Here is a 27,651-nt window from a genome sequence, read left to right as displayed (position 1 = left end):
AAAAAAAAAAAAAAAAAATCACTCTACTTTAGCTCCTACCTTATCCACTTCCAGCCTTCTTAAGTCTTTGGAAACAAGTGAAGCGAGACCGCGCAACATTTTTTATCTCTTAACTGAAAAATACGTTCACCTAGGGGACCACCATTTCTTGGAAGGAAGGGGGGGGTTTGGAAAAGAATGGATCATACAGGGGCTCATCACATCCACCAGAGTCACGCGGAACCCATCAGCTTTGGAATTGATCAGATTTTGAACATCCCGGACCAGGGGAGTTGCATGATCTCCGGCTCCAGGCTGCAGGACTCGGACTACGGCTTGGGATGCATCGTGAGCAGCGCCTACAACACCATGACCGGCAACTACGGCAACGGCGGCGCGGGCGGATACAACAACAGCGCCTGCAGCATGGCATCCCTGACGGGCTCCTACAACGTCAACGTGGGCATGAACATGAATGGGAATAGCCTGAATTCGGCGGGGGTGATCAGGGTGCCGGCGCACAGACCCTTAGCCACTAGCGTCCACCAGCCTATGTCCGCCGGGGTGCCCAGTATGGGGGGCATGAGCAATATGAACAATCTGACAGGGCTGACTTTCCCCTGGATGGAAAGTAACAGGAGGTACACAAAGGACAGGTTCACAGGTGAGTGGCTTTACTAGTCCGGCACCGCTGCTGCATTAAGCCGCGACAAAGTCCCTGTAATGAAACCCGCTCCTTTCCTCTTTGCTTTTACTTGCTAAAATTAAGCCTTGAATTCTTTAAAAAAATAAAAATAAAAATAATCCATTCCATTGGAAACGTCTTAGGAAACGCTTAATATTTTTCGCCTTCATTTTTTTTAAACTTTTGGATTTATCAAGAAAGTGCGTAGAAAATAACTAAGGCGCTATTATTTTATTTGGATGCATTTCGTGTAGTTGCTCTCCGTTCCTAACCCTAAAAGGAGTCAAGCTTCCCTGGTTATTATCGAGAGAAGTATCAGAGTTCTGAAAATGCATATTATACACTTTGCACCGGCATAGCAAACACGCAGTTTATATTTAAACAAATAACTTTCATTTAGTACAAAATTCAGGTAGAGGAAGACTCTGCATTCATCGTGCCCATTCAGCGCGTCTCGTTTCTCATTAATACGTTTTCTTCCTTTAAAGATTATCTTGCTTGGGTAAACACGTAGTTGCAGTGCACAGGCAAAGTGATCTATTTCAGCAGTTCCCGGGTGATAGAGAAACGAATCCATATTATAAATAATGAACAGACGATACATGTGTGGCTTCAACAAAAAAAAAAAAAAGCGCGATCAATATTTTCAAAGGTTTAAGTGCTCCCTGAGAATTGTTTTGTTTATCCCTTCCAGCTAGGGGATGTTGCATTTTAAATACAATAAACTCGTCCAGTATGAGAGTGCGATTATATATGTGCTTGCACTATTTGATATATTGATATCAAATGATTTATTCCATATATGGATTGTAATTGATACTTATATTTAACTGTAGGCCATGTTAAAAAGAATTTAGTGTTGTTGTTTTGTTTTGTTTTTTAATCTTTTCTCGCTAAGGACACCAACAGCAACAACAAAGAATTCGGTAGAAAACCAAATTTACAAGTAGGTTTGAAAATGTGTCACAGGCAGTTTAACTTTATATTGTATTGTTTCACAAAACTGAAATGCTGTACACATTAATGGGAAAGATCTGCAGCTGGGTTGTTTAATACTTTGTGTTCAATTATTTTTTACTAATATTCAAATATAACATTAATCAATTACAACTTGCGATGAGCAGGTGATAAATATATCAATATTCACTCCTATAAAAATTAAAAAAAAATAAAACAATGATGCAATTCATCTCTACTATTTATATTGCTCCCTCCCTTCTAGTACATTATTTAAATATTTGCTCTTTGTACTCTCAGAAAGCCGAGGTAATAATAAGCGTAATATTTAATGAAAAAGAACTGACAGGCGGGAAAGAACAATAGGTGGAAACTTTCATTTTGAAATGTAAGTTCAACTTTTAAGTTGAGAACAGTTAATCTACATGCATGCTCTTCTAAAATTAACTGTATTATATCCACTTAGGTAATGCAAAGTTTTGAATTACAGTTGAAACTTTGCCAGGGTGACTTGAGTTATGATATATTTTTAGCACACATTGAAATCGACCAAACCAGGCTGTGCCCTTTTAGAACATCATAAAAAAGTAGGACATATTTAATAATGGCCTGTTTACGTTTAGTGCTCGCCTTATCTCTCGACTGAGCTACAGTTCTTTCGGAAGCGTAAATAAATCAACTCGCAATCCTCAGTCTTCCGGGGCCTGTGTTTGAGGCCCTGCTGTCTATGAGCAAGCACAGGCTCTCGCAGTCAGAACAAAATGTAAATCCGAAAATAGTATTTTATTATCAACCCAGGATATTGACGAAATAGATAGATAATGATAGTTTATTTAGTTTATTAAACCTGACTGATCACCTTTCTTGTAATGAACGCAATGCGATGAAACTCATACAAAGGTAAAGGTGTATATCCAATAACCTTACCATTGCAACTCTTATGCAGTCACATTCATTTTAAGTACCTGGCTTGTGCAAGATATATATATATCATTATGCATATATATAATAAAGATAGAGATAGACATATAGAATTATTCACTATAAATATATGTATAGTTTTTCTCACCTTTATATACAATGTATATTTATTTATTTATTTAGTTACATACACACATATAGATATTAGAGAACAAAATTATTGATTTTATCCATTTTGATTGCTTTTTAAATACCCTGTTACAACTCTATCTTTCCACAGACCTCTTCCATTGTTATTTTATAAACAACTTTTTAAGAAAAAAGGACATTTTAGTTAGATTTTACAGCACGGCTTTATAGAAAAAAATCTTTCAGCGTGGGTTGTTTATCATACAGTCTGAGTTTATTCCTGAAGAATGGAAGCCTTGAATTGGAATGAAAATGACCTACAAATATGTTCCAATAAGTGAAGCAATTAGTCCTCTCTTTTTTTTTTTTTTATTTATCAGAAAGTTGTTTGGAGACTTGTGGCGCTAATCAGATTTGTCATATTAAGGATAATTCAAATAAAAATGAGACCCTTGCATAACTAATATGTGCCCCGGCCTGATGCGCTTTCAGTTCTCTCTTTAGCAAGTCAAAACTGAATTATGGTGCTGATCATCATTAATAATAATGATAATAATAATAATCCCTATAATTTATATTACTAAAATGCAGTTCAGTCTTTGTTGGAGGATTCACGTGTTGTGGTTTGTGCACTGATAAATTCGCTTTAACCTGTATCCTTAATTCCTGATTGTTTTTGTTAAATGGGAATTAATTTAGGATAAAACTGGCAAAATATTAGCTAGCAGTTTTGGAAAGCAGCCCTTAGCTCCAACTGGCGACAATCAGGACTTTCCTTCGGAGACAATACTCCATTTTATTCTGTGGGACAATTTTACAATCCCTGGGAGCACCAGCGGGTGCTTGGTGCATGTCCATATTAGTTGTGGCACAGGCCGAGGCACATATTACTGGAAGTGTGAGTATATGAGTATGTGTGTGTGTGTGTGCACGCGTGTGAGTGAGAGTGTGTGTGTGTGTGAGAGGGAGAGAGAGAGAGAGAGAGCGTGTGTGTAGGCGTGCGCGAGGCCCGCTTAGCAACCTCTGCAGCTCTGTCTCTGCTCTGCTTTTGTGAATTCTGCTGATTTTGCCGCTTGCTTTTGCCGTCTGTCTCCCCAATCCAGTGGCCCTCTCACCCTTCACTGTAACACGCCGTATAGGTCACCCCTACCAGAACCGGACGCCTCCCAAGAAGAAGAAACCGAGGACTTCCTTCACTAGGCTGCAGATCTGCGAGCTAGAGAAGAGGTTCCACCGGCAGAAGTACCTGGCATCGGCAGAGAGGGCGGCCCTAGCCAAGGCGCTCAAAATGACAGATGCCCAGGTCAAAACCTGGTTTCAGAACAGGAGAACGAAGTGGAGGTGAGAGGATTTGTCTGTGCATGAGGATGTCTGTATCATACAATAGGGGGGGGGGCAGGCCCAGCATTTGAACAGTTGAGGCTTTTCAAATCAAATATTTTGTATCTATCCCTGTAGATACCCTGTCCTGTGCCCAATATGTAATTTCTCTGTGAAAAAAGGGGAAATATTGTGACATACCATTACCTATGCTATCCATTCTATACGAAATAATAAGGTACTTGCTTTCAATTAACATAATTTTATTTTTTTAATGCCAATTTTAAGATTAATTTACTCATACACTTGTTTTTCAAACAGTCTCGTGTTTGAAAAATCCATCTGCAATGGCGTATTTATTATTTCAAAATTCAATGTGACCACGAAGCAGCCGAAATTTACCATGGGATAAGGTCGCTTTTCGGTTACAAAAAAAAAAAGGAGTCAGTAGATGAAAATAGCATGCTTAAACCTAGCAATTAAAAGAGGACGTAACCAACACAACCAATATACAAAAGTTCCCGTGTACGTTCATTGAACTGGTTTGGAGTCCGAAGAGTGATCAACCCAGCCGCCAAAACAGAAATATAATCAAACCGTGTGTGTATATATATATATGTGTGTGTGTGTGTGTGTGTGTGTGTGTGTGAGTGTGTGTGTGTGTGTTTGTTTGTGTGTGTGTGTGTGTGTGTTTGTTTGTGTGTGTGTGTGTGTGTGTGGACGCGCAAATAGCATTTAAGCTTTTAAAAGGACAAACAAAGCATATTGCAAAAAAAGAGTACAAAACGGATCATTTGCAACAGCAGATCTGTAAAGTTAATCTCCCTCCCTCCCCCATATAATAAAATTGTCTACTTTCACAAAAGAGATATTGAGATAGTGTGGCCTGTAAGGACCTCTAAAATAACCCGAGCAGCAAGGATCGCTGCTTGATCTTAATGGAACTGAATTTGGGATCCTTGGGAAGATTCACTGTCTTAAAACACTGTAATCAAAGGGCCTCAGCGGCACCCTGTAGTAACGCCTTTTCAAACATAAACCGTTAAAATAAAAAACGTGCTCTTGCCGTTGTCCAAGCATTGGAAAGCCCCTTCCTTGGACTGGAGAGCTCCTTGGAGGGAGGTCTCGTTTGTACGATTCCTTGCGGGTTTAGAGCACGTGAATGCAGCTCAAATTCTTGCGGAGTGATCCGTGCGCACTGCCTAAAAACACCTGAGGAGTTCAAATACCCCCCCTCAAATAAATGCTCATCTGGAAAATAAACAACCAATAAGGGCTGTATAACATAGTCTGAGTAAAACAAATAAGCATGGGTGTAGCTTGCTTATTGCGGCGGTTACTACCCCTACTACCCCTAACTTATCAGCTAGATATTCACTTGGATGCAGCTCCATCACTGCTTTCCTCATTAATGGTGGGGGTGGAAAGGAAATAGAACCAAGAGCTAAGAGAAACAGATAAGTATGAGAGAAAAAGTGTGTGAAGCTTGCTGGGCAGACTGGATGGGCCGTTTGGTCTTCTTCTGCCGTCATTTCTATGTTTCTATGTAAAAGCCAGGTAGTCGCATTAATCTTTCTAATTGAGCTTAGTGGAAAGGAGTCAGATGTGTATAATCATCATCATCATCAGCGCGTGCTTTCGAATTCAAAATACAATTTTCATGTGGGTTAATCTATACCTACATGGGGTACAGTTAAAGTACAAATCCCTAAAGTTGGTCACTGAAGCTCACAGTTATAAATGTTATTTTTTTTTTTCGGGTGGGGGCTCAGGTGCAGAGGCTGGAAAGGGAACATGCAGCAGGCCCAGCTTTATAGCAAATCTCTTTCCACCATCTCTGAGCTGTACAGGGAAGGGGGAGCTCTAATAATTCTCATACCTGAGCTGAGCCGAGTAGGCCTACAACAAATCCTCTTTATAATTAAAAGACATTGGTTGCTTTTACATCTATTTGATATGCGGGCTCCCTGTAGTTTATCTCTTGATTGAGGCATTGACATTTATCTCAGAAAGACCAAGACTCCTTCAGTTTATTGAAAAGGGGTTTGAAATACTATTTCCTAACATATCAAACGCAGCTGTTAGCATTTCAGTCCTACTGTACGATGAGACCCTACTGTATCCGCGGGTCAATACTGTTCAAGAAGAGTGATGACTACTCGGCGCATGTCATTCCCCAAATATTTACTGTATCAGTGATTAGGCCCTAGGATTTCAGAATATCCTTGCGAATGACTACAAGCGAAGATCGGGGTTTTAAGCCCATGCCTAAGAGACACGTGTGATTTTTCATTCACCGTCTGACAATTTTCTTACTTATTGGGTTTAAAAAGAGAAAAGAACCAGTTTCCCACGAGAGAAATCACAGCGATTTACACGTGCATCTGATTGCATATAAAGGAGTCGAGAGAAAAATAATCCGGTTAATTAATATATTACAGACAAAAAAAAAAGAAATACAAATCTAAAAGATAGCCATAGAGATAATGATAATAATAGTAATAATGATGATACTACTAATAATAATAGGTTGCTAAGGAGATACATTTTCATTACGGTTTCGTTTCACTTCAGCACATTTAAAATCTGAAAACAGTAACTTCAATTCAATTTGCTAGAACCGTGCACAACTCTCTTTTCATCCAGGGTTTCAAGGAAATAGGGTCCCCCGACCTTATCTACGCCCCCCTGTGCACAGATAAACATACACAAACGTTTGCACATGTTAATAAACACACTTACGGTCCTTCTTTTTATCTGTTGCAATGGGTCACTACCATACAATGAATGCCATTTGAGCCCATTTACCTGAAAATAAACCACCCTCTGACAAAAACACTATGAAGTAACTGCATGCTAAGGGCAATAGGAAATATTTGGTTTCAGGTACAGCTGGAATGACTAACAGCAGGGATCAGACGTGAGGGTGTCACATGCCAGCCAGCGGTGCCATATCCAGCATTATAACATAGTGTCACTCTGAGCACTATGGAAGACGAGCTTGTTAAGTAAAATCGTTCTTCCGAACATTATTGTCACAATAAATTTCCAGGTACCGAGCCTAGAAAATATGTGTTATATTTGGGTCCGTCCCCGTCCCCCCCCCCCCCCCCCCCCCCGTCCCTCAAGAAGCACCTTAGGGTTTAGCATTTGAAGAATATGCTCCGTTATTCACAAAACCGAACCGCAGAACAGAATCAGGATATAAACGTAATTAACTTATTTAGAACGAAATAAAAAAAATCTAGAGGCAAATGTGTAAGGACTGCTCTGATCTAAAGGCTACACGGGGGCTGACAGCAATACATTGCACTAAGACCTGGTTTAGTTACTTAAAACATTTTGATAGTTTTCAAAGTCGGCTTTTATAATTTATTTTTAAAGGCTAATATATATAGAATTAATTTTAATATCTAATACATAAAAGTGCCTGGCAGAAATTTGCAATATTAATAAAAAGCACTCTGCCTGTTGTACTGGAATACATGATTTTTCGTGCTAAAAGTTAATACAAACAGTGGGTAGGGGTCATTGTATATACTGGACCAATGGTAACTGAAAATATTGGGGAATGACTATATACATATCGGAATGGGGGTTATTGCATATACCCCTGCTAACATATGCTAACATATGCTATAATTCTCACGCCAATATATATTATAGCCATTATAGCCATTTCCCAATATATATATATATATATATATATATATATATATATATATATATATATATATATATATATATATATATATATATATATATATATAATTATATATCTGTATGAATATTGAAATAAGGTTACAATATAATAGCTGAAGTCTACTACATATAGTGGGAAGTATGGGGGTCTGTCTTTTTCTCAGTATCTATACTGAAGGCATTTTGTGTGACCAGTAAACAATATTAAACATTTCAGCAATAAGGGGGAATAGATAAAGAAGCAAATCAGTAGGTTCCTAAGTGGTATGTGTATGTGTGTGTGTGTGTGTGCATACATACATACATATATTTATGACATTTAGTGCATTTATTACTTGTTAATAAAAAAAAAAAATCAATGCACATAGGGCTTACTAAATATATCCAGAGAGAGACAGATGAGGGGCCATCACAGGATGTATATTTGCAGTTTATTACTGTGCATTGTTTGATTTTAAAAAAGTGAATTTCTATTAAAAGGATACTTTTCAAGACAGTAATAAAGAAATATATTTGTGTAAAGTCAATCACAGCTCAATTGAATTCAAAACAGAAATTACACCAAGGAATGAAATCAATACATTCTTATTTAGGGATATTTAATGACATATTAAAATAATCTGTCACAAGGATTCTGTGCATTAGGACACTTTCGAGAAGGGTTGGAAATATGATTAAATGTAAGAAATACATTATATTATAATTTTTTAAAACCTCTTATTCTGCAATGAATATCTTAAAATATTTTACAGCCTCATTTTCCAACGATATGAGAGACCCCCTTTGACCTGCTATGAGATGCTTACTTGCATTTTTTTTTTTTACTGTACATTCGTGCTACTGAAAGCCCAGTCTTTAACAGGCCCCTTAATGCATTTCAAAAAGAGCTCCGACTGAATAAGAGATGGCTTGTTAGATTTTGTTGATATAAGGATGAGCATGTTCTATGTTCAAATAGATCAAAACAAGCATAGAAATGTCTGTGTAAAATAGAATACAATTACATAGAATTCACACTAAAAATTCAGGAAGCATGGGATAAATATAGGGGATTTCAATTAAGTGATGCTCAATTAATTGGACGGATGGGCAGGCTGGATGGGTCATATGGTCTTTTTGTGCCGTCATGTTTCTATGTAATAAATAAGCTAATCTTACAGTAGCTTGTTTATACCTTTCAAAAATAGAAATAATTACAGCATAAGAAACTTGAAAATCCTTTTTCAGGTGTTGTATAGTTGCAATTAACATATTTTTTGCAATTGTTAGTAATCAACGACTTAAATGTAACAGAACTTTATATATATATATATATATATATATATATATATATATATACCTTATAAATTATATATATAAATTTAGATTGTTCTGCAAATAATTGGTGCACTGATATGGTGCTAATTAGGAATAATATGCCAGACTAAAATTAACATATTAACATTAATTACACCGGTGACCAGATTAAGTGTCCCTTTGAATGTCAAACAATATTAAATATGCATAAACAGTGAATTTGTGGTGGAGGAACGTTATATATTGTAAGCCTAGTTGATCTCAACCTGCAACGCATTTGTATAGTACAAAAATAGGTTTAGTCGTGTTGGTATGTTCATTTTTGGAAAATAAACTATATGACGGTATATAAAATTTTATAAATAAATAAATTAATTAGTTTTCCCACAAACATTTCTAGTTTTGTTTCCAAATGGCAAGAAATAATTAAGAAATTGAATGCATTTGTGTGACTGGTAAACATTGTAAACATTAATGGGGATATGTAAGGAAGCGGCCTAATAAGTTATTAATTTTCACTAAGTGAGAATGCGCTTGATCAATATTTAAGTTAAAACAAAGTTTTGTGTTAGATATAACACGCTTTGTCGATAACGTCTTACTTATGCATTTTCATAAAGACAAATAAAAAGAAAGTTGATAGAGACACAAATCTCCTGGCATTTTTTTCTTATAAAAATAAGTAATAACATAAATATTACTGTAACTTACCTTTAATTAATCAACCTTGTGTTTTCCAATAGTGGTATGTTATAATCTCATTATGAATTAGGTTGGGTTTTTTTTAATTGTACAAGAATCAGGAAAAATGTTTAACCAAGGTTTTTGTTTTCACCCCAGATTTCTTATATAATTAATAAATCATTGTTCTTGATTGCTGGTGTCATTACAGTCCCAGGTGGAATGCATAGTCCTGCACAGTAGATTATAAATCCTATTGCCGGTATTATAGTTACAATTTATTCTTGTGTGCAGACGCAACAGGAAAAGAATTAGATTTAGATACCTAAAACTTTTTTTCCTGCAGAAAATTCAGACCCGCTAATAGTTATGGTTAATGGTTATGCAGATATGGTATGTGATATATATAATTATAAATAAAGGCTTATTTCAAGTATTGAGGGACAAGGCATAAACGATTATTCAAACTTAAGATTTTGAGATATATAATAATAATAGATATCTACATCATAGTTTAGTAAGTTTACAATGATCTTATCTCAAAATATACATTTTTTTTTTATTAATTCTTGTGATGTAGAAATTCCATTTCAATCAGTACCCGAATAAATGAAAAAATCTGAAGAATTTTTCATCCAGAAATTGCAGTGTGCAAATGAAAAACCCAGAAAATATTGCAGGAGTGATTTTTCTTTTTTTCATTTTTCATTTCAGCCCTGGCTAATTTGTTTCCTCAATGACCCGGCGTCAGTGTTACCCATCCCAGCACTCACTCTCTCCTCCGATGATCCAAAAAGGGGATCCCCGGATCATTCTTTCTCTTCTCTCATCCTGGGAGGGGAACCCCAGCACAGTTCTCTCTCTCTCTCTCCTTCTCGCTCTCTCTGTCTTCATCCCCACCCCCAACTACATGACACATTAACCTGTCTACTCCTCACTGCAATCCCTTTTCTCTATCTCTCCTATAATAGCTGCTCACATTTCTTTCCCCTTTTTTTTAACCCTGCGTGTCACATTTTTCAAATTCCCCTAATTTCTTCAGTCTTACTGTTTAAGGTGACTCTTTTTTATGTTGCTCATTCAGAGCCGGTTTTAAGATTTTGGTGTCTATTGGCAGAGTGCCGTAATGCCTGACCTTTTGTGCCAGCACTTGGTATTGAAGCAAGAGGAAGCAGGCTGCTTTTTTGGTCTGGATATTTGGTGCCTTCAAATCCTGCTGTCCTGGGCAGTTGCCTGTGTTCCCTATGTCTTAATCCAGCTCTGTGTTCATTTATAACTTATTAGCACGAGTCCTATAACCATAGCGCTAGCGCTACTAATGCGAGGCAATTTACAAAGCACTAATTGGGCAATTAGCACTTCAAAGATGGACTCATTTAAATAGGATCCCTAAATAGTCACTTCACTATCTCCTTTTCAACCGCACCAGGATTTTCATATGCAAATAGAGATGCAGACATTAAAAACAGCAGAATAATAGCATGCAAAAGAGGTTCAGGCCAAGCTGCTCCAGAAGGAAGAATATTTGGCCAGTCTTAGTTTAGAACTTGCATCCCAATGCATTGCATGGTGGTATTTCTGGTCTGATTCTACCCTGATTCTACGCCGAACCTAATAGTGCCCTCAACATGCAAATGCATGTTGAGGGCACTATTAGGTATTCCCGTGGGATTCAGAAAACAAAATGTGCAGCCAAGCCGCACATTTTGCTTTCAGAAATTAGCGCCTACCAAAAGGTAGGCGCTAATTTCTGCCTGCACCAGGAAAGTAAAGCGATATTAAGTCAGAGGTCCTGAAGGGTAAAAAAAAAATAAAAAAAAATTTTGAAATCGGCCTGCGGCTGTGATCGAAAACCGGACGCTCAATTTTACTGGGGTCCGGTTTCCGAGTCCGTGGCTGTCAGCGGGCTCGAGAACCGACGCCGGCAAAATTGAGCGTTGGCTGTCAAACCTGCTGACAGCCGTCGCTCCTTTTGCCTGTTTCTACCGCTGGGCCTCATTTAAATGCTGAATTGCACGCACAGGTGAGCAGGCGTTTGCCCGCTCTCCCGCGGACTTTACTGAATCGGCCCGTAAGTGAATAGAAAGTGGGTGCTGTAGGTGTCCATATGCATTAGTGTGTGTGTGTATGTGGGGGGGGGGGGGGGTGTGGGGTGTGTGGGGGTGTGAACAGAAAAGTAGGACTAGCCTAAAATCTCCCTCCTAGACAGGGTGGGCAGGAGCATTAGGCAGGCCAGGCGGTGGCCTAAGGCACCGGAAGTGGGCGGGGCCCCGTAGTCAGATCTGAGGGCGGCATTTTTGAAAGGAGAGTGGAGGGGCATGGAGCTGGGAAAGGTGGTGGTGGTGGTGCGTGAACAGAGCTTGGGAGGTTCCTGGTGTGCATATTGGGGGGGTGGGGTGGGGGGGGGGGGGTTCGGATTGGTGCAGGGAGGAGAGAGCTTGAGATCATGTGATGCCATTTCATCATCACTGCCTAGGGTGGCTGCAGACACTTGCACTGCTTCTGGAACTGTGTGACTTGGCTCTTCTGTTTGGTATTTCCTGAAGGAATGGCTCTCAGGAGCAACTCGGATTCCTCCATTCAAAACCAGAGGCAAACTTGTATGCACGAGGGCAGGCACATACCAAATGGGCGGGGGGCTGGTGGCTGGAGGAGGTCTGAAAGAGTGAAAATTCATTGCTGAACAGTGGCAGCATGGTCCAGTCTTCACTGTAGCACAATCCCTCCCAACTCCCTTCATCAGGTCAAACAAAAATAGACAAGTTTTAGTGTAAAGCTGGATAGTGGCATATGCAGAGGTTTAGCTGTATTATTGTTATTGCTACTAAGCTTTAAACCACTTTGGGTTCCCTGTTAGGGGATAAAAAGGTGGCATGTAAGAACATAATAGAACAGAATTAAACTTTAACATGTTTACAACAAATAGAGAAACCCACCTAAACCAGCTTTGTCTATGTCTAAGCAGAAACAATCCTGGTTTTATTAACACATTGGGCAGCCATTTTCCTCCCAGCCCATGCAATCAGCTCAGTGGGAAAATGCCTGCGATTGCACCTTCTAGCCAGCCAGCCCGGTCAGCCATTAGGGGAGATTCCTGTCATCCCAGTTCCATGTAAATGACAAATGTCTGTCTTCTGGAGATCCCCAACCCCACTGGCTGGCTGGCCAGTGGCTGTCATTCTCCACCATCTGCAACCAACATAACCCCCTATTCCGGGGAGGGCCACCTCTTTGGGTCTGAAGAGGCCTAGCCAGCCTCTCCCATGCCTGAGGATACAGCAAGGAAATTCCTCACTACTGCCACTAGGTCTGATATTTAAACCCCAGTATCGTCCTGCCTCCAGCCCAGTGGCGTAGCCACGGGTGGGCCTGGGTGGGCAGCTGCCCACCCAATTTAGACCCAGGCCCACCCAACTGACACCAGAACTGCAAGGCTGTCGCGGGATCCCATCCCCGCGACAGTGAAGAGGAGAACCCATGCCTGGCGCGCCATCACGGCACACGTGGCGAAGCGGTCCTACAACCATATGGCCGACCGATCTTCCTGTTGGGGGGGGGGGGGGAGGAGAGCGGAAGCGCCGTGCACAGTTTCCGCTTCCTCCCCCCAGAGCAGGAAGATCAGCTGGCCTCTCCTGCTGCCACTGGCCTCCTGCTATCTTCGGGCCGTATGGCCGACAGATCTTCCTGTTGGGGGGGGGGGGAGGAGAGCGGAAGCGCCGCGCACAGCTTCCGCTCCCCCCCCCCCAGCAGGAAGATCGGTCGGCCATACGGCCCGAAGATAGCAGGAGAGGCCAGCTGATCTTCCTGCTCTGGGGGGAGGAAGCGGAAACTGTGCGCGGCGCTTCCGCTCTCCTCCCCCCCCCCCCCCCAACAGGAAGATCGGTCGGCCATACGGCCCGAAGATAGCAGGAGGCCAGTGGCAGCAGGAGAGGCCAGCTGATCTTCCTGCTCTGGGGGGAGGAAGCGGAAACTGTGCGCGGCGCTTCCGCTCTCCTCCCCCCCCCCCCCAACAGGAAGATCGGTCGGCCATACGGCCCGAAGATAGCAGGAGGCCAGTGGCAGCAGGAGAGGCCAGCTGATCTTCCTGCTCTGGGGGGAGGAAGCGGAAACTGTGCACAGGCTTGAATGTGTATGTGAGGATGAGAATGGGAGCCTTGTGTGTGTGTGGGTGAAAATCGGACCCTGGGTGTGTATGGGAGTGAGAATGGAGTCTTGAATGTGTGTGGGTGATAATGGAAGCTTGAATATGTGGGTGAGGATGGAAGCTTGAATATGTGGGTGAGGTTGGAAGCTTGAATATGTGGGTGAGGTTGGAAGCTTGAATGTGTGTATATATGGGTGAGAATGGGAGCCTGGGTTTGTGTGTGTGGGTGAGAATGGAAGCTTGAATATGTGGGTGAGGATGGAAGCTTGAATGTGTATATATATGGGTGAGAATGGGAGCCAGGGTTTGTGTGTGTGGGTGAGAATGGAAGCTTGAATATGTGGGTAAGAATGGGTGCTTGAAAGTGTGTATGTGTGGGTGAGAATGGGACCTTAAATGTGTGTATGTGTGGGGGAGAATGGGTTTGTGTGTGTGGATGAGAATGGGTGCCTGGATGTGCGTCTGTGTGTGCATAAGAATATAAGCCTGGGGAGGGGTGAGAAAGTGAGAGCTTGTATGTGTGTCTGCAGAGAATGTGAGCTGGGGGGGGGGGGGGGAGGAGAGCATATGAGAGTGAGAGCCTGAGTGTGTGAGGGAGTCTGTGAGAGAAAGCATTTATGTATATATGTGTGTGTGTGTGTGTGTGGAAGGGAAGAAGACAGTAGTAGAAAAGACACTGAAGAGGAATTAGGAAATGAGCGACAAGGGAAAAAATGGGAAAGAGAGACCAGGACCAACTGATTAGAAAAATACAAAGATCAGACAACAAAGGTAAAAAAAAAATAAATATATATATATATATAGAGAGAGAGAGAGATGTTAGCAATTTAAATATGTCATCTTTGGGAATGTGCATTCTTATATTTTTGTATTTTGCTCTTTCTTAAGTATTCCACTGTTCAGACATTTTAGTTTCTCAGGCTTTCTATTTTGGCTTTATCTGCATGTTTCTGTTTCTAATTTATAGTCTCTTATTTCTATATTAGGTAAGGGTCGGTCTCAGTTTTGCCTGTTTGTGACAGAAATGAGTATTTCTAGCATATAGTTTCTCTGTAGTAGTAGTCCAGCCTGTTCTGTTATTCCTGTAGGTGATGTATTAATGTTCTAGGGCCTGGTGTAGTGTTTGCATTGCTGCTTTTTCATAAGGTTGCTGTTTGAATCCTGAGAGTCAGTGCTGTGATTGTTTGGCAAGGTTCCAGATGCCTCTTTCTTTGCAAGAGTTTGTTACTTCACAAAATAGCAGTGGAGGGTTATTTTTTGCTGAGATTACACCAGAATTTGAATTTTTTTTTTCATGCTACTTGTAATGTGAATTGCCCTAGCTTTGCGCTGCACCTGTTCTGATGATTAATTATATTTTATTGTATTTATGAAGATTTCTGGGTTTCTGCAAAGATGGTTCATGAAAGAATACATTAATTTTTGTTTTATTATATGATTGGATTTGATTGTTTTCTATACTTGAAATAATTGAAGTAAATTATTTTAAAGTTTCATACATGACACATAATGGCTGTTGCAAACTACTTAGAAAGCCATTCTAGGGTGCAGTATATGGCATTATTTATCAGTAAGAAAACAACTAGTAGACCTGCATGCCTTGTGCCCACCTATGTTAACCTTGTGCCCACCCAAAAAATCAATTCTGGGTACGCCACTGCTCCAGCCGATCCCTAAGCACATCTGTAACCCTGAATGGTCCTTAAGTTCATCCCATAAGAATTTATTGGATGGTCCTCTGGTTCATCGTGCCCGACTGGCCGAAACCTGGGAATGGGCCTTTTCGATGGAAAAGCTCCCGTTCTCTGGAACTCACTCCCTGAGGCCCTGCAATGTACTAAGACCTTCAGAAAAATGTTAAAAGGACATTTTCTTTGAGCAGGCTTTTACTGAGCTAAAGATATTTTTGTTTTTTATTTTTATTGTATTCTGGTGTTGTAGTTTAAGTTGATCCACTGAGTCTCCATGTTTGTATGCATTATTTTTTTTTTTTACGTAGCTTTTATTTGTTGGCTGCCTAGACCTGTGGTCAGGCAGTGTATGACTCTTTAAGTCAATAAATAAACTACCAACTGTACCATTAGTAGGATGAGAGAGCAAACCCAGAAGAAGGGAGAGCAAACCTTCTCACCGAGTTTTAAAGCTGGTGCTGCATATCCCTATCGCCTGGCCTTCCCATCAGGCTGGGGTTCAAACGTCTGTGCTCTTGCAAAGTCTGGTGAGAAGATCTGTAGGGTTTTTGTTTTTTTTGGTGGGGTGGAGGGAATGGTGATCTCAATATCACTAAAGGGTTGTTATCAAGATCTTTTACCATTGATAAACAATGGGAGAAAAGCCTTCAGAGTGAATCAGATCCTCAGCATTGTTCCCATAGATACAACACGGGAAATATCCTTTAGCTATGGCCCTATATTTTCCTTTTTTTTTTTTCTTTCTCCCACGCGCCCCATAGTCTGCTCCTTCTTCAGCAGACATTATACTCTAGGATTAAAGTCAGTTTTTTCTCTTTTTTGGCAGAACAGTGCCTCAGACCAAACCTTACATTGCTGCAACCTGCCTGCTGCAAACAAACGTTCAGGAAAAAATGATAACACTGCTCTGCTGCTCCCTATACACGGGGGGCAGCATTTATCTGTGTCCTGGAGGTAATTATGATAAATCAGGGGCAGCTTAAGGCAATCTGCTGCCTGAGGCTAGGGATGATATGGCACTCCACCCCCCCCTCCCTTTTCCACACACACACCCCCATACATGCATACACACATATGCACTCATTCACTTCTCTCTTCCATACACACATAGACACTCATTCACTTCTCTCTCTTCCATACACACATATGCACTCATTCACTTCTCTCTCTTCCATACACACATATGCACTCATTCACTTCTCTCTTCCATACACACATAGACACTCATTCACTTCTCTCTCTTCCATACACACATAGACACTCATTCACTTCTCTCCCTCTTCCATACACACATAGACACTCATTCACTTCTCTCCCTCTTCCATACACACATATACACTCATTCACTTCTTTCCCTCTTCCATAAACACATATACACTCATTCACTTCTTTCCCTCTTCCATACACACATACACACTCATTCACTTCTCTCCCTCTTCCATGCACACATATACACTCATTCACTTCTTTCCCTCTTCCATACACACATATACTCATTCATTTCTCTCTCTCTTCCATACACACATATACATTCATTCACTTCTCTCTCTCTTCCATACACACACTCACTCTCATTGTCTCTTCTCACCTCGATTCTCATTAGCCACAGGAGCCTCCTCTTTCCCCAGGCCTGCAGGACATGCGTTCCATTTCCTCCTCCTCCTCCAGTAGTGTTGGCCCGCTCTGCCCTTGTTTTATTTTTGGCGTGCGGCCCAACACAGTTGCTCTTCCTCTTGCACCTTCAGTTTCTTGTTTCCCGCGGAGGGCGATGCTCCTGCTCATCTTTCTTGTCGCGCAGCACTGGGTTTCATGGTTTCTTCCGGGGGCACAGGTGCTGATGCTCCTCTTTCTTCGAGCATGTGCTGCTCCAGGCCCTTTCTCTTCTGGCCTTCTGTAGCAGGGCACCCGCAGTTTTCAGGTGTTGGCCTAGAGACCCAGCAATTCGTTCAGAATTCTGGAGTCTCTGGGCCAAATCCGGAGAGTTCCCAGATATGAGTGTGAGCAGGGGCAGATTGCAGGAAAATATCAGCCTGGGGGATATTTTTCAGAACCAGCCCACAGGATATCTGTGGCTCACTTGTGTGCTTTCTGTGCAGCACATATTTCAACATGTGCAAAAACCATATTATTGAACCTTGAGAGGTGACCAGGGGCCTGGCAGAACTGAGACAAAAAATCTCCAACAAATTTCATATTTTTCTAAATGACTATAGCACCCCTTAGACCAGCGGTGGGCAAACTGCACTGCAGTCCCCCTTCTATCCACGCAATTTGTTGGGCCCTCTACAAGTTTGGTTACATCTCTCATATATATCCTGGTCTGGAGTTCATTTTGCTTGCCAACCTTTCAAATATTGAACCAATTGCCAATTAATGAGACAACCACATTGCCAGCTCACTCACACACACAAAGAGATTTGCTGTTGTGCTGCTGCTCACGTGCTCACTCAAAAAGTGCCCCCAACCCCAGCACTTCCACATCATTATATAAAATTTCGTGCTTGTTGCCAGCCTTTCCTCAGCCTACTCTCTTTCCCAGTCTCACTCCTTCTCAGCACCCCTCTCTCTCCTGGAGACTCACTGATTCCATAGCCATCTTCCCCTCTCAAAGCTCAGTCACCTCTGAGAGAAGCCTTACTAACACTGCACCAGACTTTTTTCTGGCTGGCTCCTCCCTTTCTGTGATAGTAGTTTGCCTCCACTTGTCAGGGATCCACCCCAGAATATTTATATTAACTGTGTGCTACACTGAATGCTGCTTTTATGGTTCCCTGGGCTCTGCTCTACCAACCTACTCCAGGGAAGGGGGAAGCAGAAGTGATCCATGCTGCCAGTTCCCTCCAGGGCTTAAGAAAAAGAAAAGAAAATTAAATCCTGGCCAAGAGTGAGGCTAGGGAGAGCCTGGCCCAAAGCAACACAGCTCCAGATGGAATCCTGCATTCCTACATGGAGCCAGTGCAGTCAAAGCTAGACTGAAGCAAGGCAACTTAAGCAAACCTTACAGCCTTGCACACACATATACCCCCAGCCCCAACCTCTCCACACACAGTTAAATTATGCATTTATATTAAGGATTTACATGAAAATGGACAAAAATATCACAACATGTATATTATATTTGCATGCACTACTGTGGTATCAATCAGAAAACTCTGCAAAATAAAGTACACGACAATTGGAACTCATATTTTATTAGGCTTATTATAATATGTGTTGGGTGTAGGTTTGGCCCTCAGAAAGACATGAGTTAACTAAATTACAAAATAGTGAACCTCCCATATGAAAGCATCACTAACTACCAGTGCTTAAATAGTAACAAGCGTATTTATGAAAAGGCAACACTGCAAAACCAAAAATACCAATACCCCTCCTATTAGGAAAATAGAACAAACCAGGCTGCTATAGATCCCTACAAAGAAACTACACACTAACAAAAAACCTCACCTCAGTCACACATGCAGAACACAGGCAGACCCTAATCAAATACAGAATAAAGAGACCATAAAGAATAAAAAGAAGTGTGCAGACAAAAACTAAACTAGAAAATGCAACGTGCCAGACTCTGTATAAAAACATAAGAACATAAGAACATGCCATACTGGATCAGACCAAGGGTCCATCAAGCCCAGCATCCTGTTTCCAACAGTGGCCAATCCAGGCCATAAGAACCTGGCAAGAACCCAAAAACTAAGTCTATCCCATGTTACCATTGCTAATGGCAGTGGCTATTCTCTAAGGGGCGGATTTTCAGAGCCCTGCTCGCCTAAATCCGCCCAAAACCGGGCGGATTTAGGCGAGCAGGGCCCTGCGCGCCGGTGAGCCTATTTTACATAGGCCTACCGGCGCGCGCAGAGCCCCGGGACTCGCGTAAGTCCCGGGGTTCTCTGAGGGGGGCGTGTCGGGGGCGGGCCCCGGTCGTCGCGGCGTTTCGGGGGCGTGTCGGCAGCGTTTTGGGGGCGGGGTACGGGGCGTGGCTACGGCCCGGGGCGGTCCGGGGGCGTGGCCGCGCCCTCCGTACCCGCCCCCAGGTCGCGGCCCGGCGCGCAAGAGGCCTGCTGGCGCGCGGGGATTTACTTCTCCCTCCGGGAGGCGTAAATCCCCGGAGAAAGGTAAGGGGGGGGGGTGTAGACAGGGCCGGGCGGGTGGGTTAGATAGAGGAAGGGAGGGGAAGATGAGGGGAGGGCGTTAGAGGATTCCCTCCAAGGCCGCTCCGATTTCGGAGCGGCCTTGGAGGGAACGGGGGTAGGCAGCGCGGCTCGGCGTGTGCCGGCTATACAGAATTCATAGCCTTGCGCGCGCCGATCCAGGATTTTAGTGGATACGCGCGGCTCCGCGCGTATCTACTAAAATCCAGCGTACTTTTGCTTGCGCCTGATGCGCCAGCAAAAGTACGCCTATTCGCGTTTTTTGAAAATCTACCCCAAAGTGAACTTAATAGCAGGTAATGGACTTCTCCTCCAAGAACTTATCCAATCCTTTTTTAAACACAGCTACACTAACTTCACTAACCACATCCTCTGGCAACAAATTCCAGAGCTTTATTGTGCGTTGAGTAAAAAAGAACTTTCTCCGATTAGTTTTAAATGTGCCCCATGCTAACTTCATGGAGTGCCCCCTAGTCTTTCTATTATCCGAAAGAGTAAATAACCGATTCACATCTACCTGTTCTAGACCTCTCATGATTTTAAACACCTCCATCATATCCCCCCTAAGCTGTCTCTTCTCCAAGCTGAAAAGTCCTAACCTCTTTAGTCTTTCCTCATAGGGGAGCTGTTCCATTCCCCTTATCATTTTGGTAGCCCTTCTCTGTACCTTCTCCATCGCAATTATATCTTTTTTGAGATGCGGCGACCAGAATTGTACACAGTATTCAAGGTGCGGTCTCACCATGGAGCGATACAGAGGCATTATGATATTTTCCGTTTTATTCACCATTCCCTTTCTAATAATTCCCAACATTCTGTTTGCTTTTTTGACTGCTGCAGCACACTGAACTGACAATTTCAATGTGTTATCCACTATGACACCTAGATCTCTTTCTTGGGTGGTAGCACCTAATATGGAACCTAACATTGTGTAACTATAGCATGGGTTATTTTTCCCTATATGCATCACCTTGCACTTATCCACATTAAATTTCATCTGCCATTTCAATGCCCAATTTTCCTGTCTCACAAGGTCTTCCTGCAATTTATCACAATCTGCTTGTGATTTAACTACTCTGAACAATTTTGTATCATCTGCAAATTTGATTACCTCACTCGTCGTATTTCTTTCCAGATCATTTATAAATATATTGAAAAGGGTCCCAATACAGATCCCTGAGGCACTCCACTGCCCACTCCCTTCCACTGAGAAAATTGTCCATTTAATCCTACTCTCTGTTTCTTATCTTTTAGCCAGTTTGTAATCCACGAAAGGACATCGCCACCTATCCCATGACTTTTTACTTTTCCTAGAAGCCTCTCGTGAGGAACTTTGTCAAACGCCTTCTGAAAATCCAAGAACACTACATCTACAGTCATCGTGAGATTGTCATGGATTAACATGGTGTAAAAACACATACAGAAGCTGCCTCTCTCACACAAGCAAGCTGCCTCTCTCTCTCTCGCACACACACACACACACACACACACAAGCAAGCTGCCTCACACACATGCAAATACACACAAGCTGCCTCTCAGACTCATATACACACACAAGCTGCCTTTCACCCAAGCACACACACACACAAGCAAGCTGCCTTAGACACACGCACATACATACAAGCTGCCTCTCAAAATCACACTCACACAAGTTGCATCTCAAACTCACATACACACAAGCTGCCTCTCACCCAAACACACACACACACACAAGCAAACTGCCTCACACACATGCACATACACACAAGCTGCCTTTCAAACTCACATAAACACAAGCTGCCTCTCACACAAGTGCACACACACAAGCTGCCTCTCTCTCAAGTGGGACCTCTTCTCTTTCTTCAGTGGCTGCTGGCCTGGGCTCCAGTGGCAGCCTCCAGCCTCTCTCCAGTGTTCAGCCACCGCTGAACTGGTTCTGGCAGCAGCCCCCAGCCTCTCTCCATCCTTCAGCCACTGGCCTGAGCTCCAGCAGCAGCCCCCAGCCTCTCTCCGTTCTTCTGCCACTGCCAGTCTGAGATGAGGCAACTGCAGCAGGGGCAGGCAGTATGAGGCAGATGTTACAGTGGTTTTCTGAGAGAGACATTTTTTTGCCCCTCAAAATTCTGCCACCTGAAGTGGCTGCCTCACCCTGCCTCTGTCATAAATGGCTCTAGCCCAGTCCTAAAATTAGAACACAGCATTTCCTATCTTTCTTATCTTATGTGCAAGGGTATTGTAAAGTGCATTAACAGAGCATCTACACAAACAAGATTTACAGCCCAACACTGGGAATAAAATAGTATTTAATGGAAGCCACAAGTAAACATAAGAACATAAGAATTGTCATACTAGGTCAGACCAAGAGTCCATCAAGCCCAGTATCCTGATTCCAACAGTGACCAATCCAGGTCACAAGTACCTGGAAAATTCCAAACAGAAGAATTATCCCATACTGCTAATGCCCAGAGATGGCTTTCCCTTAGTCTACCTGGATAATAACATTCTATGAACTTCTCCTCCAGGAGTTTGTCCAAAAATTTTTTAAACCTACTTATGCTAACTACTTTTACCACATCCTCCAGTAATGAATTACAGAGCTTAATTGTGCTTTGAGTAAAAAATTATGTTCTCCAATTTGTTTTAAATGTGCTATTTACTAACTTCATGTAGTGTCCCCTAGTTTTTGTATTTTTTGAAAGAGTAAATAACTAATTTACATTTACCCATTCTATTTCACTCATGTTTTTCTAAAGCTCTAATCATGTCCCCCCTCAGTTGTCTCTTCTTCAAGCTGAACAACCCTAACTTCTTTAGCCTTTCTTCAAAGGAAAGCCATTCCATCCCCCTTTATCATTCTGGTCACTGTTCTCTGTATCTTTTCCAGTTCAACTATATCTTTTTTGAGATGTAGCAACCAGAATTGTACACAATACTGTAGGTGCAGCCTCACCATGAAGAAATACAGAGGTATTATGACATTTTTCGTTTTATTCTCCATTCCTTTCTTAATAATAACTAACATTCTGTTTGCTTTATTGACCACCACTGCACACTGAGCTGAGGATTTCAAAGTATTGACCAGAATGACACCCAGACCTTCTTTCTGGATGATAACTCCTAATATTGAATCTAAAATCATATATCTACAGTGTGGGTTACTTTTTCCTATGTGCATCACTTTGCACTTGTCCACATTAAATTTCATCTGCCATTTGGATGCCCAGCCTCCCAATCTTGCAAAGTCATCCTGCAATTCTCACAATCTGCTTGAAAGTTAACAACTCCAAATAATTTTGTATCAACTTCAATGTGATCACCTCACTCATTGTTCCATTTTCCAGCTCATTTATAAATATATTAAAAAAGCACCAGTCCCACTACAGATCCTTTAAGCCCTCCACTGTTAGTCTTTCTCCACTGAGAAAACTGACCATTAATCCTACTGTCTGTTTCCTATCTTTGAATGAGTTTGCAATTCACAATACGACATTGCATCCAATCCCATGACTTTTAAACTTTCTTAGCAGTCTCTCATGGGGGACTTTGTTGAATGCCTTCTGAAAATCAAAATACACTATATTCACCAGCTCACCAATATCCACATGTATATTAACCCTTTTGAAAGAATACTGCATAATATCAGTGAGACAAGACTTCTCTTGTATAAATCCATGTTGGCTGTGTCCCATTAACCATGTCGTTCTATATTTTCAGTGATTTTTGCACTCAGCCGAACACACTGTTTAACCCGTGGTTAGACGTGCATCCACAACCCCATATGCTATAAGGGGATTAGTGCATCCAAAACGTGCATCCAAACCCCGCAAAGGTAATAGCACTCATTACATGCAAATGCATAGTGATGAGTCTATTAGCTATTCTCCCCCAATTAAAAAAAAAAGTGCACCGGACGTGCACATTTTAACATGCAAAAATAAATGCCTGCCCGGGAGTAGGTGTTAATTCTTGAGGAGCCCAAAAAAAATAACAGGAAAGCAGAAAATACTGCTTTTCTGTTCCTTTTTTCGGTTCCTCTGACTTAAAAAAAAAAAAGTGTGCCGGCAGTCCATTTAGGAAAAGGGACGCTCAATTAATGAGCATCCATTTTTCTAACCCATGGTTGTGCATAGGTTAGGAAAATGGACGTTCATAAAATTGAGTGTCCATTTCCCTAACTGGCTGACAGCCACCTCTCCAGGGTGCCCGCTGCTGAGGAGGTGCTAGGGGTGTGCAGTTTCCCATAGTGCCTCCTTTTTACAGCAGCATCCGATTTAAATATTAAATCGGGCACCCAGGAGAGGTGGATTCATGCATGTTAAGGGCCGTTCATGAGCAGCTGTTGAACATGTGCCAATTCTGCATCGGCCTGTTAGTCTTTTCGCTATGGCCTTATCTTCCTTAAGTGCCCCTTTAAAACCCTTGATCATCTAACAGTCCAACTGACTCCCTTACAGATTCCTGCTTCGGATATATTTCAAAATGTTTTTATTATGAGCTTTTGCCTCTATAGCCAGCTTCTTTTCAAGTTCTCTTTTTGCCTGTCTTATCAATGTTTTACATTTAACTTGCCAATGTTTATGCTATTTTCTGTTTTCTTCAGATGGATCCTTTTTTCAGTTTTTGAAAGAAGTTCTTTTGGCTAACATAGCCTTTTTCACCTCATCTTTTAACCATGCCGGCAGTCGTTTTCCACCTTTATTTAATGCGTGTGTGGAATATGTTTGGTCTGGGCTTCCAATATGGTATTTTAAACAATGTTAATTCTTAATATTAACTCAACCTTTGCATCTGCACCTTTTTAAGGGTTTTTTTTTTAAACTATTTAACTTGTTTTATCAGGCTCCCTTTTGAACAGTAAATGCTAGAGCAATAGATCTGCTTAATGTCAGTACTATCCTTAATATAAGGCTTGTGGTGTAACTGGTACAGAACAGCAGTTACTAACCTGAACAAAAACATGAGGGTAACCTGCACAGAGCGGCAGTTACTACCATAAGAAACTTGCTGGGCAGAGTGGATGGGCTATTAGGTCTTTTTCTGCCATTATTACTATGTTACTATATAATGTCCTTCCTCCCATTACATCAAATTTGATCACGTTATGATCATTGTTGCCAAGTGGCCCCACTACCATTACCACATACACCAAATCCTACATTCTACTAAGAATTAAGTCTAAAATGATTCTTCTACTGATTGGTTCCCATACCAGCTGTTCAATGAAGTGGTCATTTATTTCAACTAGAAACTTTACCTCCCTGTGCAACCAAATTTGTTAGCTTCCCTAATTTCTGTTAGCCTTTCATCATCCATCATTTTGGCCAGATGGATGGTGGCATACCCCCACTGCTATACTCTTCTCTATCACACTTGAAATTTCCACCCATAAAGGTTTGACTCTGCATTTAGTTTCATCTCCTGCAAGATCTTTATTTTGTTGGATTCTATCCCATCCCTAACATAAAGTACCACACCCCCACCAAGTTGATGTACCCTATCATTGTGATATAATTTGTATCCTGGTACAGCAGTGTCCCATTGGTTATCCTCCTTCCACTAGATCTCTGGGATGCCAATAATGTCTACCGCTTCATTCAGTGCTATACATTCTAAGTCTTTCATCTTACCATTTATACTTCTGGCATTAGCATACAGACATTTCAAGGTATGTTTTTATTTGTATATTCAACTTTCTGAGCAGTTAACAGGGATAATTCTGAATCTTTTAACTCAATCTGTTCTTTACTCATAGGCAATTGGGCTACTTTTGCTTTTATTGGAACCTCTCTATTTGTATTTGGAGTAGCATAATTGCTGCTTAAACTACAGCGCTAGGTGGGATGCCAGAACTATGAATAGTGCCAGGATTGGTCTCAGCCTGCAGATAGAATGGAGGGAAAACATGGGTTTCCCCACCAATTTCCGATCTGCAGGGCTGAGGCCAATCCTGGCATTATTTCTAGCATTTGCATTCCACCTAACTCTGTATTTTGAGGAATAATTGCGCTACATAGCATTATTTTTTACCCTTCCTGTAAAGTGAGAAGCTCGGAATACATGACCACTATACTGAGCAAATTTCCTGCTGATTTTATAAATGATCCCCCACCCATGGCTCCCCTTCCTGTTCCCCACCCATATCCCCAGTTGCTTATTTGTTTACAGAGAATCCAACAAACCTCGCACAGCAGACAGAATTTGCTAGAACATTTCTAAACAGCTTTTGAGTACTGTGCTTCACCAACAAATTTGCCCTTTTCAGTGGTGAGTTTTGCTTTTCAAATAGAATAGAAAACAAAACAGCTCGAGTCAAAAGAAACATGACCATAAATTAGATATATTAGTTTAAGATAAAAATGGAGTGTTATCTTTGATGGGTTCTTTTCATGATTTAAGTCTGATTATATGACAGGCACAAACACATTTTCAACATATCCGAAATGCTAATTGTATGGGTAAAGTCACTTTTTTATTTTTATGCAGTTTGTACGTTCCCCATAAATACAGGGAAAGATTTAGATCAATTATTTCACGGATATAGCGAAGAAAAGAAAAAAAAAGTGTTGTCTTGTATCAAAGGTCAGTTTTGTACTTTGGAAGTGGTACCTTAATATCCGAAACAGACTTGTACTCTTCCGGTCTGTAACTTCCTCGGTACACTAACGCACCCTGGAAGTACAAATAAGCGGTAAAACCAAGGTACTGTAGAAGAGAGGTAGAGGACATGTCATTTGCATCATTTCGAGATTCAAGTATCTCACCCCGCAAGCAAAACCAGGTGTATGAAACCTCACAGCCATAAGCCTTCTTTCTGTTTCTATTTCATTTTATTTTATTAAGGCGACAAACTGCAGAAGAGAGGGAAGCAGAGAGGCAACAAGCCAACAGGATCCTTATGCAGCTCCAACAGGAAGCTTTCCAGAAATCTATAAACCAGCCCCTGCAGGCAGACCCCATATGCATTCACAATTCTTCCCTCTTCGCCCTGCAGAACCTCCAGCCCTGGTCCGACGACACCAGCAAAATCACCAGCGTCACCTCGGTAGCTTCCGCGTGCGAATAGAGGCGGAGCTGCAGCGAACGTCACCAGAGGCCACGAGAGAGCGCGAGAACTCTGAAATACACCCCCCCCCCCCCCCCAAGAAAGACAAGAAAACACGCAACAAAACATAAACCATGCAAAGCTAGCCGGAGGGAGCGGAACCCCGGGGGTGGAAAAAGGAGGTCCAGTGACATGTTCGAGGAGCTTTCCAAAGAAATCCGAGAAATACAAGATCCTCTCTGCCGGGATATGCAAGCTGGAAACAAGCTAGAAATACAGGTTGCATTTTCCATGCCCTGGCTGGCCTCCCCCCTTCCCCGTGGGAAGTTGAGTGGAAGGAGAGGAGACTCCATGATCCTCGATTGGACTGCAGCTTCACTTTAACTGTATTTAACTGCGTTTTTTTTTTGTTTTTGTTTTTTTTTTGTTCAGGTCAGGCGCTAAGTGACTCTTTCAGGATTCCCCTCGGTAGATTGAGAGACACCTGGAACCTGGGGATTAAAAGGAACTGATATATATATTTTAGAGATATCCTGACTGCTCCATTTGTGCATACTAACAATTACAAGAAAAAACAAAACAAAAAAACAAACAAACCCCGATAATCATTGGAACTCCGAAAAGGCACACTCCATCCTGCCTTGCTTCCTGGTTTTCTTGTTTAACAAATAAAAACCGAGTAGCTAAAAGCTTCGCCAGGAATTTTACACGCATTACGAACTGCTTTGGATTTTCTTTTTAGTATAACAATGAAAAAGGGGGCGGAGGGAGGAGGAAAGAAAATGAAATTACATCAGTATTGGAGCATTGTTGTTTTTTGTTTTGGTTTTTTTTTTGGTGGGGGGGGGGGGGGGGGGGGGGGGAGGGGAGTTGGGAAGGAAGACGAAAGATGCTGGGTGAAAAGATCCGAACAACCCGGTTGGGAAGCACAGACGAACAAACATATTATTGACTGATTCTGAGACATTGATTGATTCTGA

The 27,651-nt window shown here is 41.8% G+C and overlaps 1 protein-coding gene across 3 annotated transcripts; it reads left to right on the top strand.

Moving 5' to 3' along the window:
* On the top strand, positions 1-26,767 carry TLX1 (T cell leukemia homeobox 1). 3 transcript variants are annotated; one of them, XM_029610238.1, is made up of 3 exons: positions 1-643; positions 3,775-4,012; positions 26,621-26,699. In XM_029610238.1, exons 1-3 carry the CDS (start codon positions 178-180, stop codon positions 26,673-26,675), a joined length of 759 nt encoding a protein of 252 aa, XP_029466098.1. In that variant the 5' UTR covers positions 1-177; the 3' UTR covers positions 26,676-26,699. The 3 variants fall into 3 exon arrangements, with proteins under 3 accessions (XP_029466098.1, XP_029466096.1, XP_029466095.1); XM_029610236.1 differs by having other exon boundaries at positions 2-643; positions 3,811-4,012; positions 26,470-26,767; XM_029610235.1 differs by having other exon boundaries at positions 2-643; positions 26,470-26,767.
* Positions 26,768-27,651: the final 884 nt, after the last annotated feature.

The sequence above is a fragment of the Rhinatrema bivittatum genome, chromosome 7 (assembly GCF_901001135.1).
Source record: "Rhinatrema bivittatum chromosome 7, aRhiBiv1.1, whole genome shotgun sequence".
Lineage (NCBI taxonomy): Eukaryota > Metazoa > Chordata > Amphibia > Gymnophiona > Rhinatrematidae > Rhinatrema > Rhinatrema bivittatum.
This window is presented reverse-complemented; position numbering and strand designations above follow the sequence as displayed.

What these genes read in the sequence shown, in the direction of transcription:
- TLX1 (XM_029610235.1), top strand. Translation starts at nt 178, where the DNA reads ATGGATCATACAGGGGCTCATCACATCCACCAGAGTCACGCGGAACCC. An exon ending in CACAAAGGACAGGTTCACAG is followed by an intron (nt 644 to 3,774) that starts GTGAGTGGCTTT and finishes TCCCCAATCCAG; the next exon opens with TGGCCCTCTCACCCTTCACT. An exon ending in AACAGGAGAACGAAGTGGAG is followed by an intron (nt 4,013 to 26,469) that starts GTGAGAGGATTT and finishes TATTTTATTAAG; the next exon opens with GCGACAAACTGCAGAAGAGA.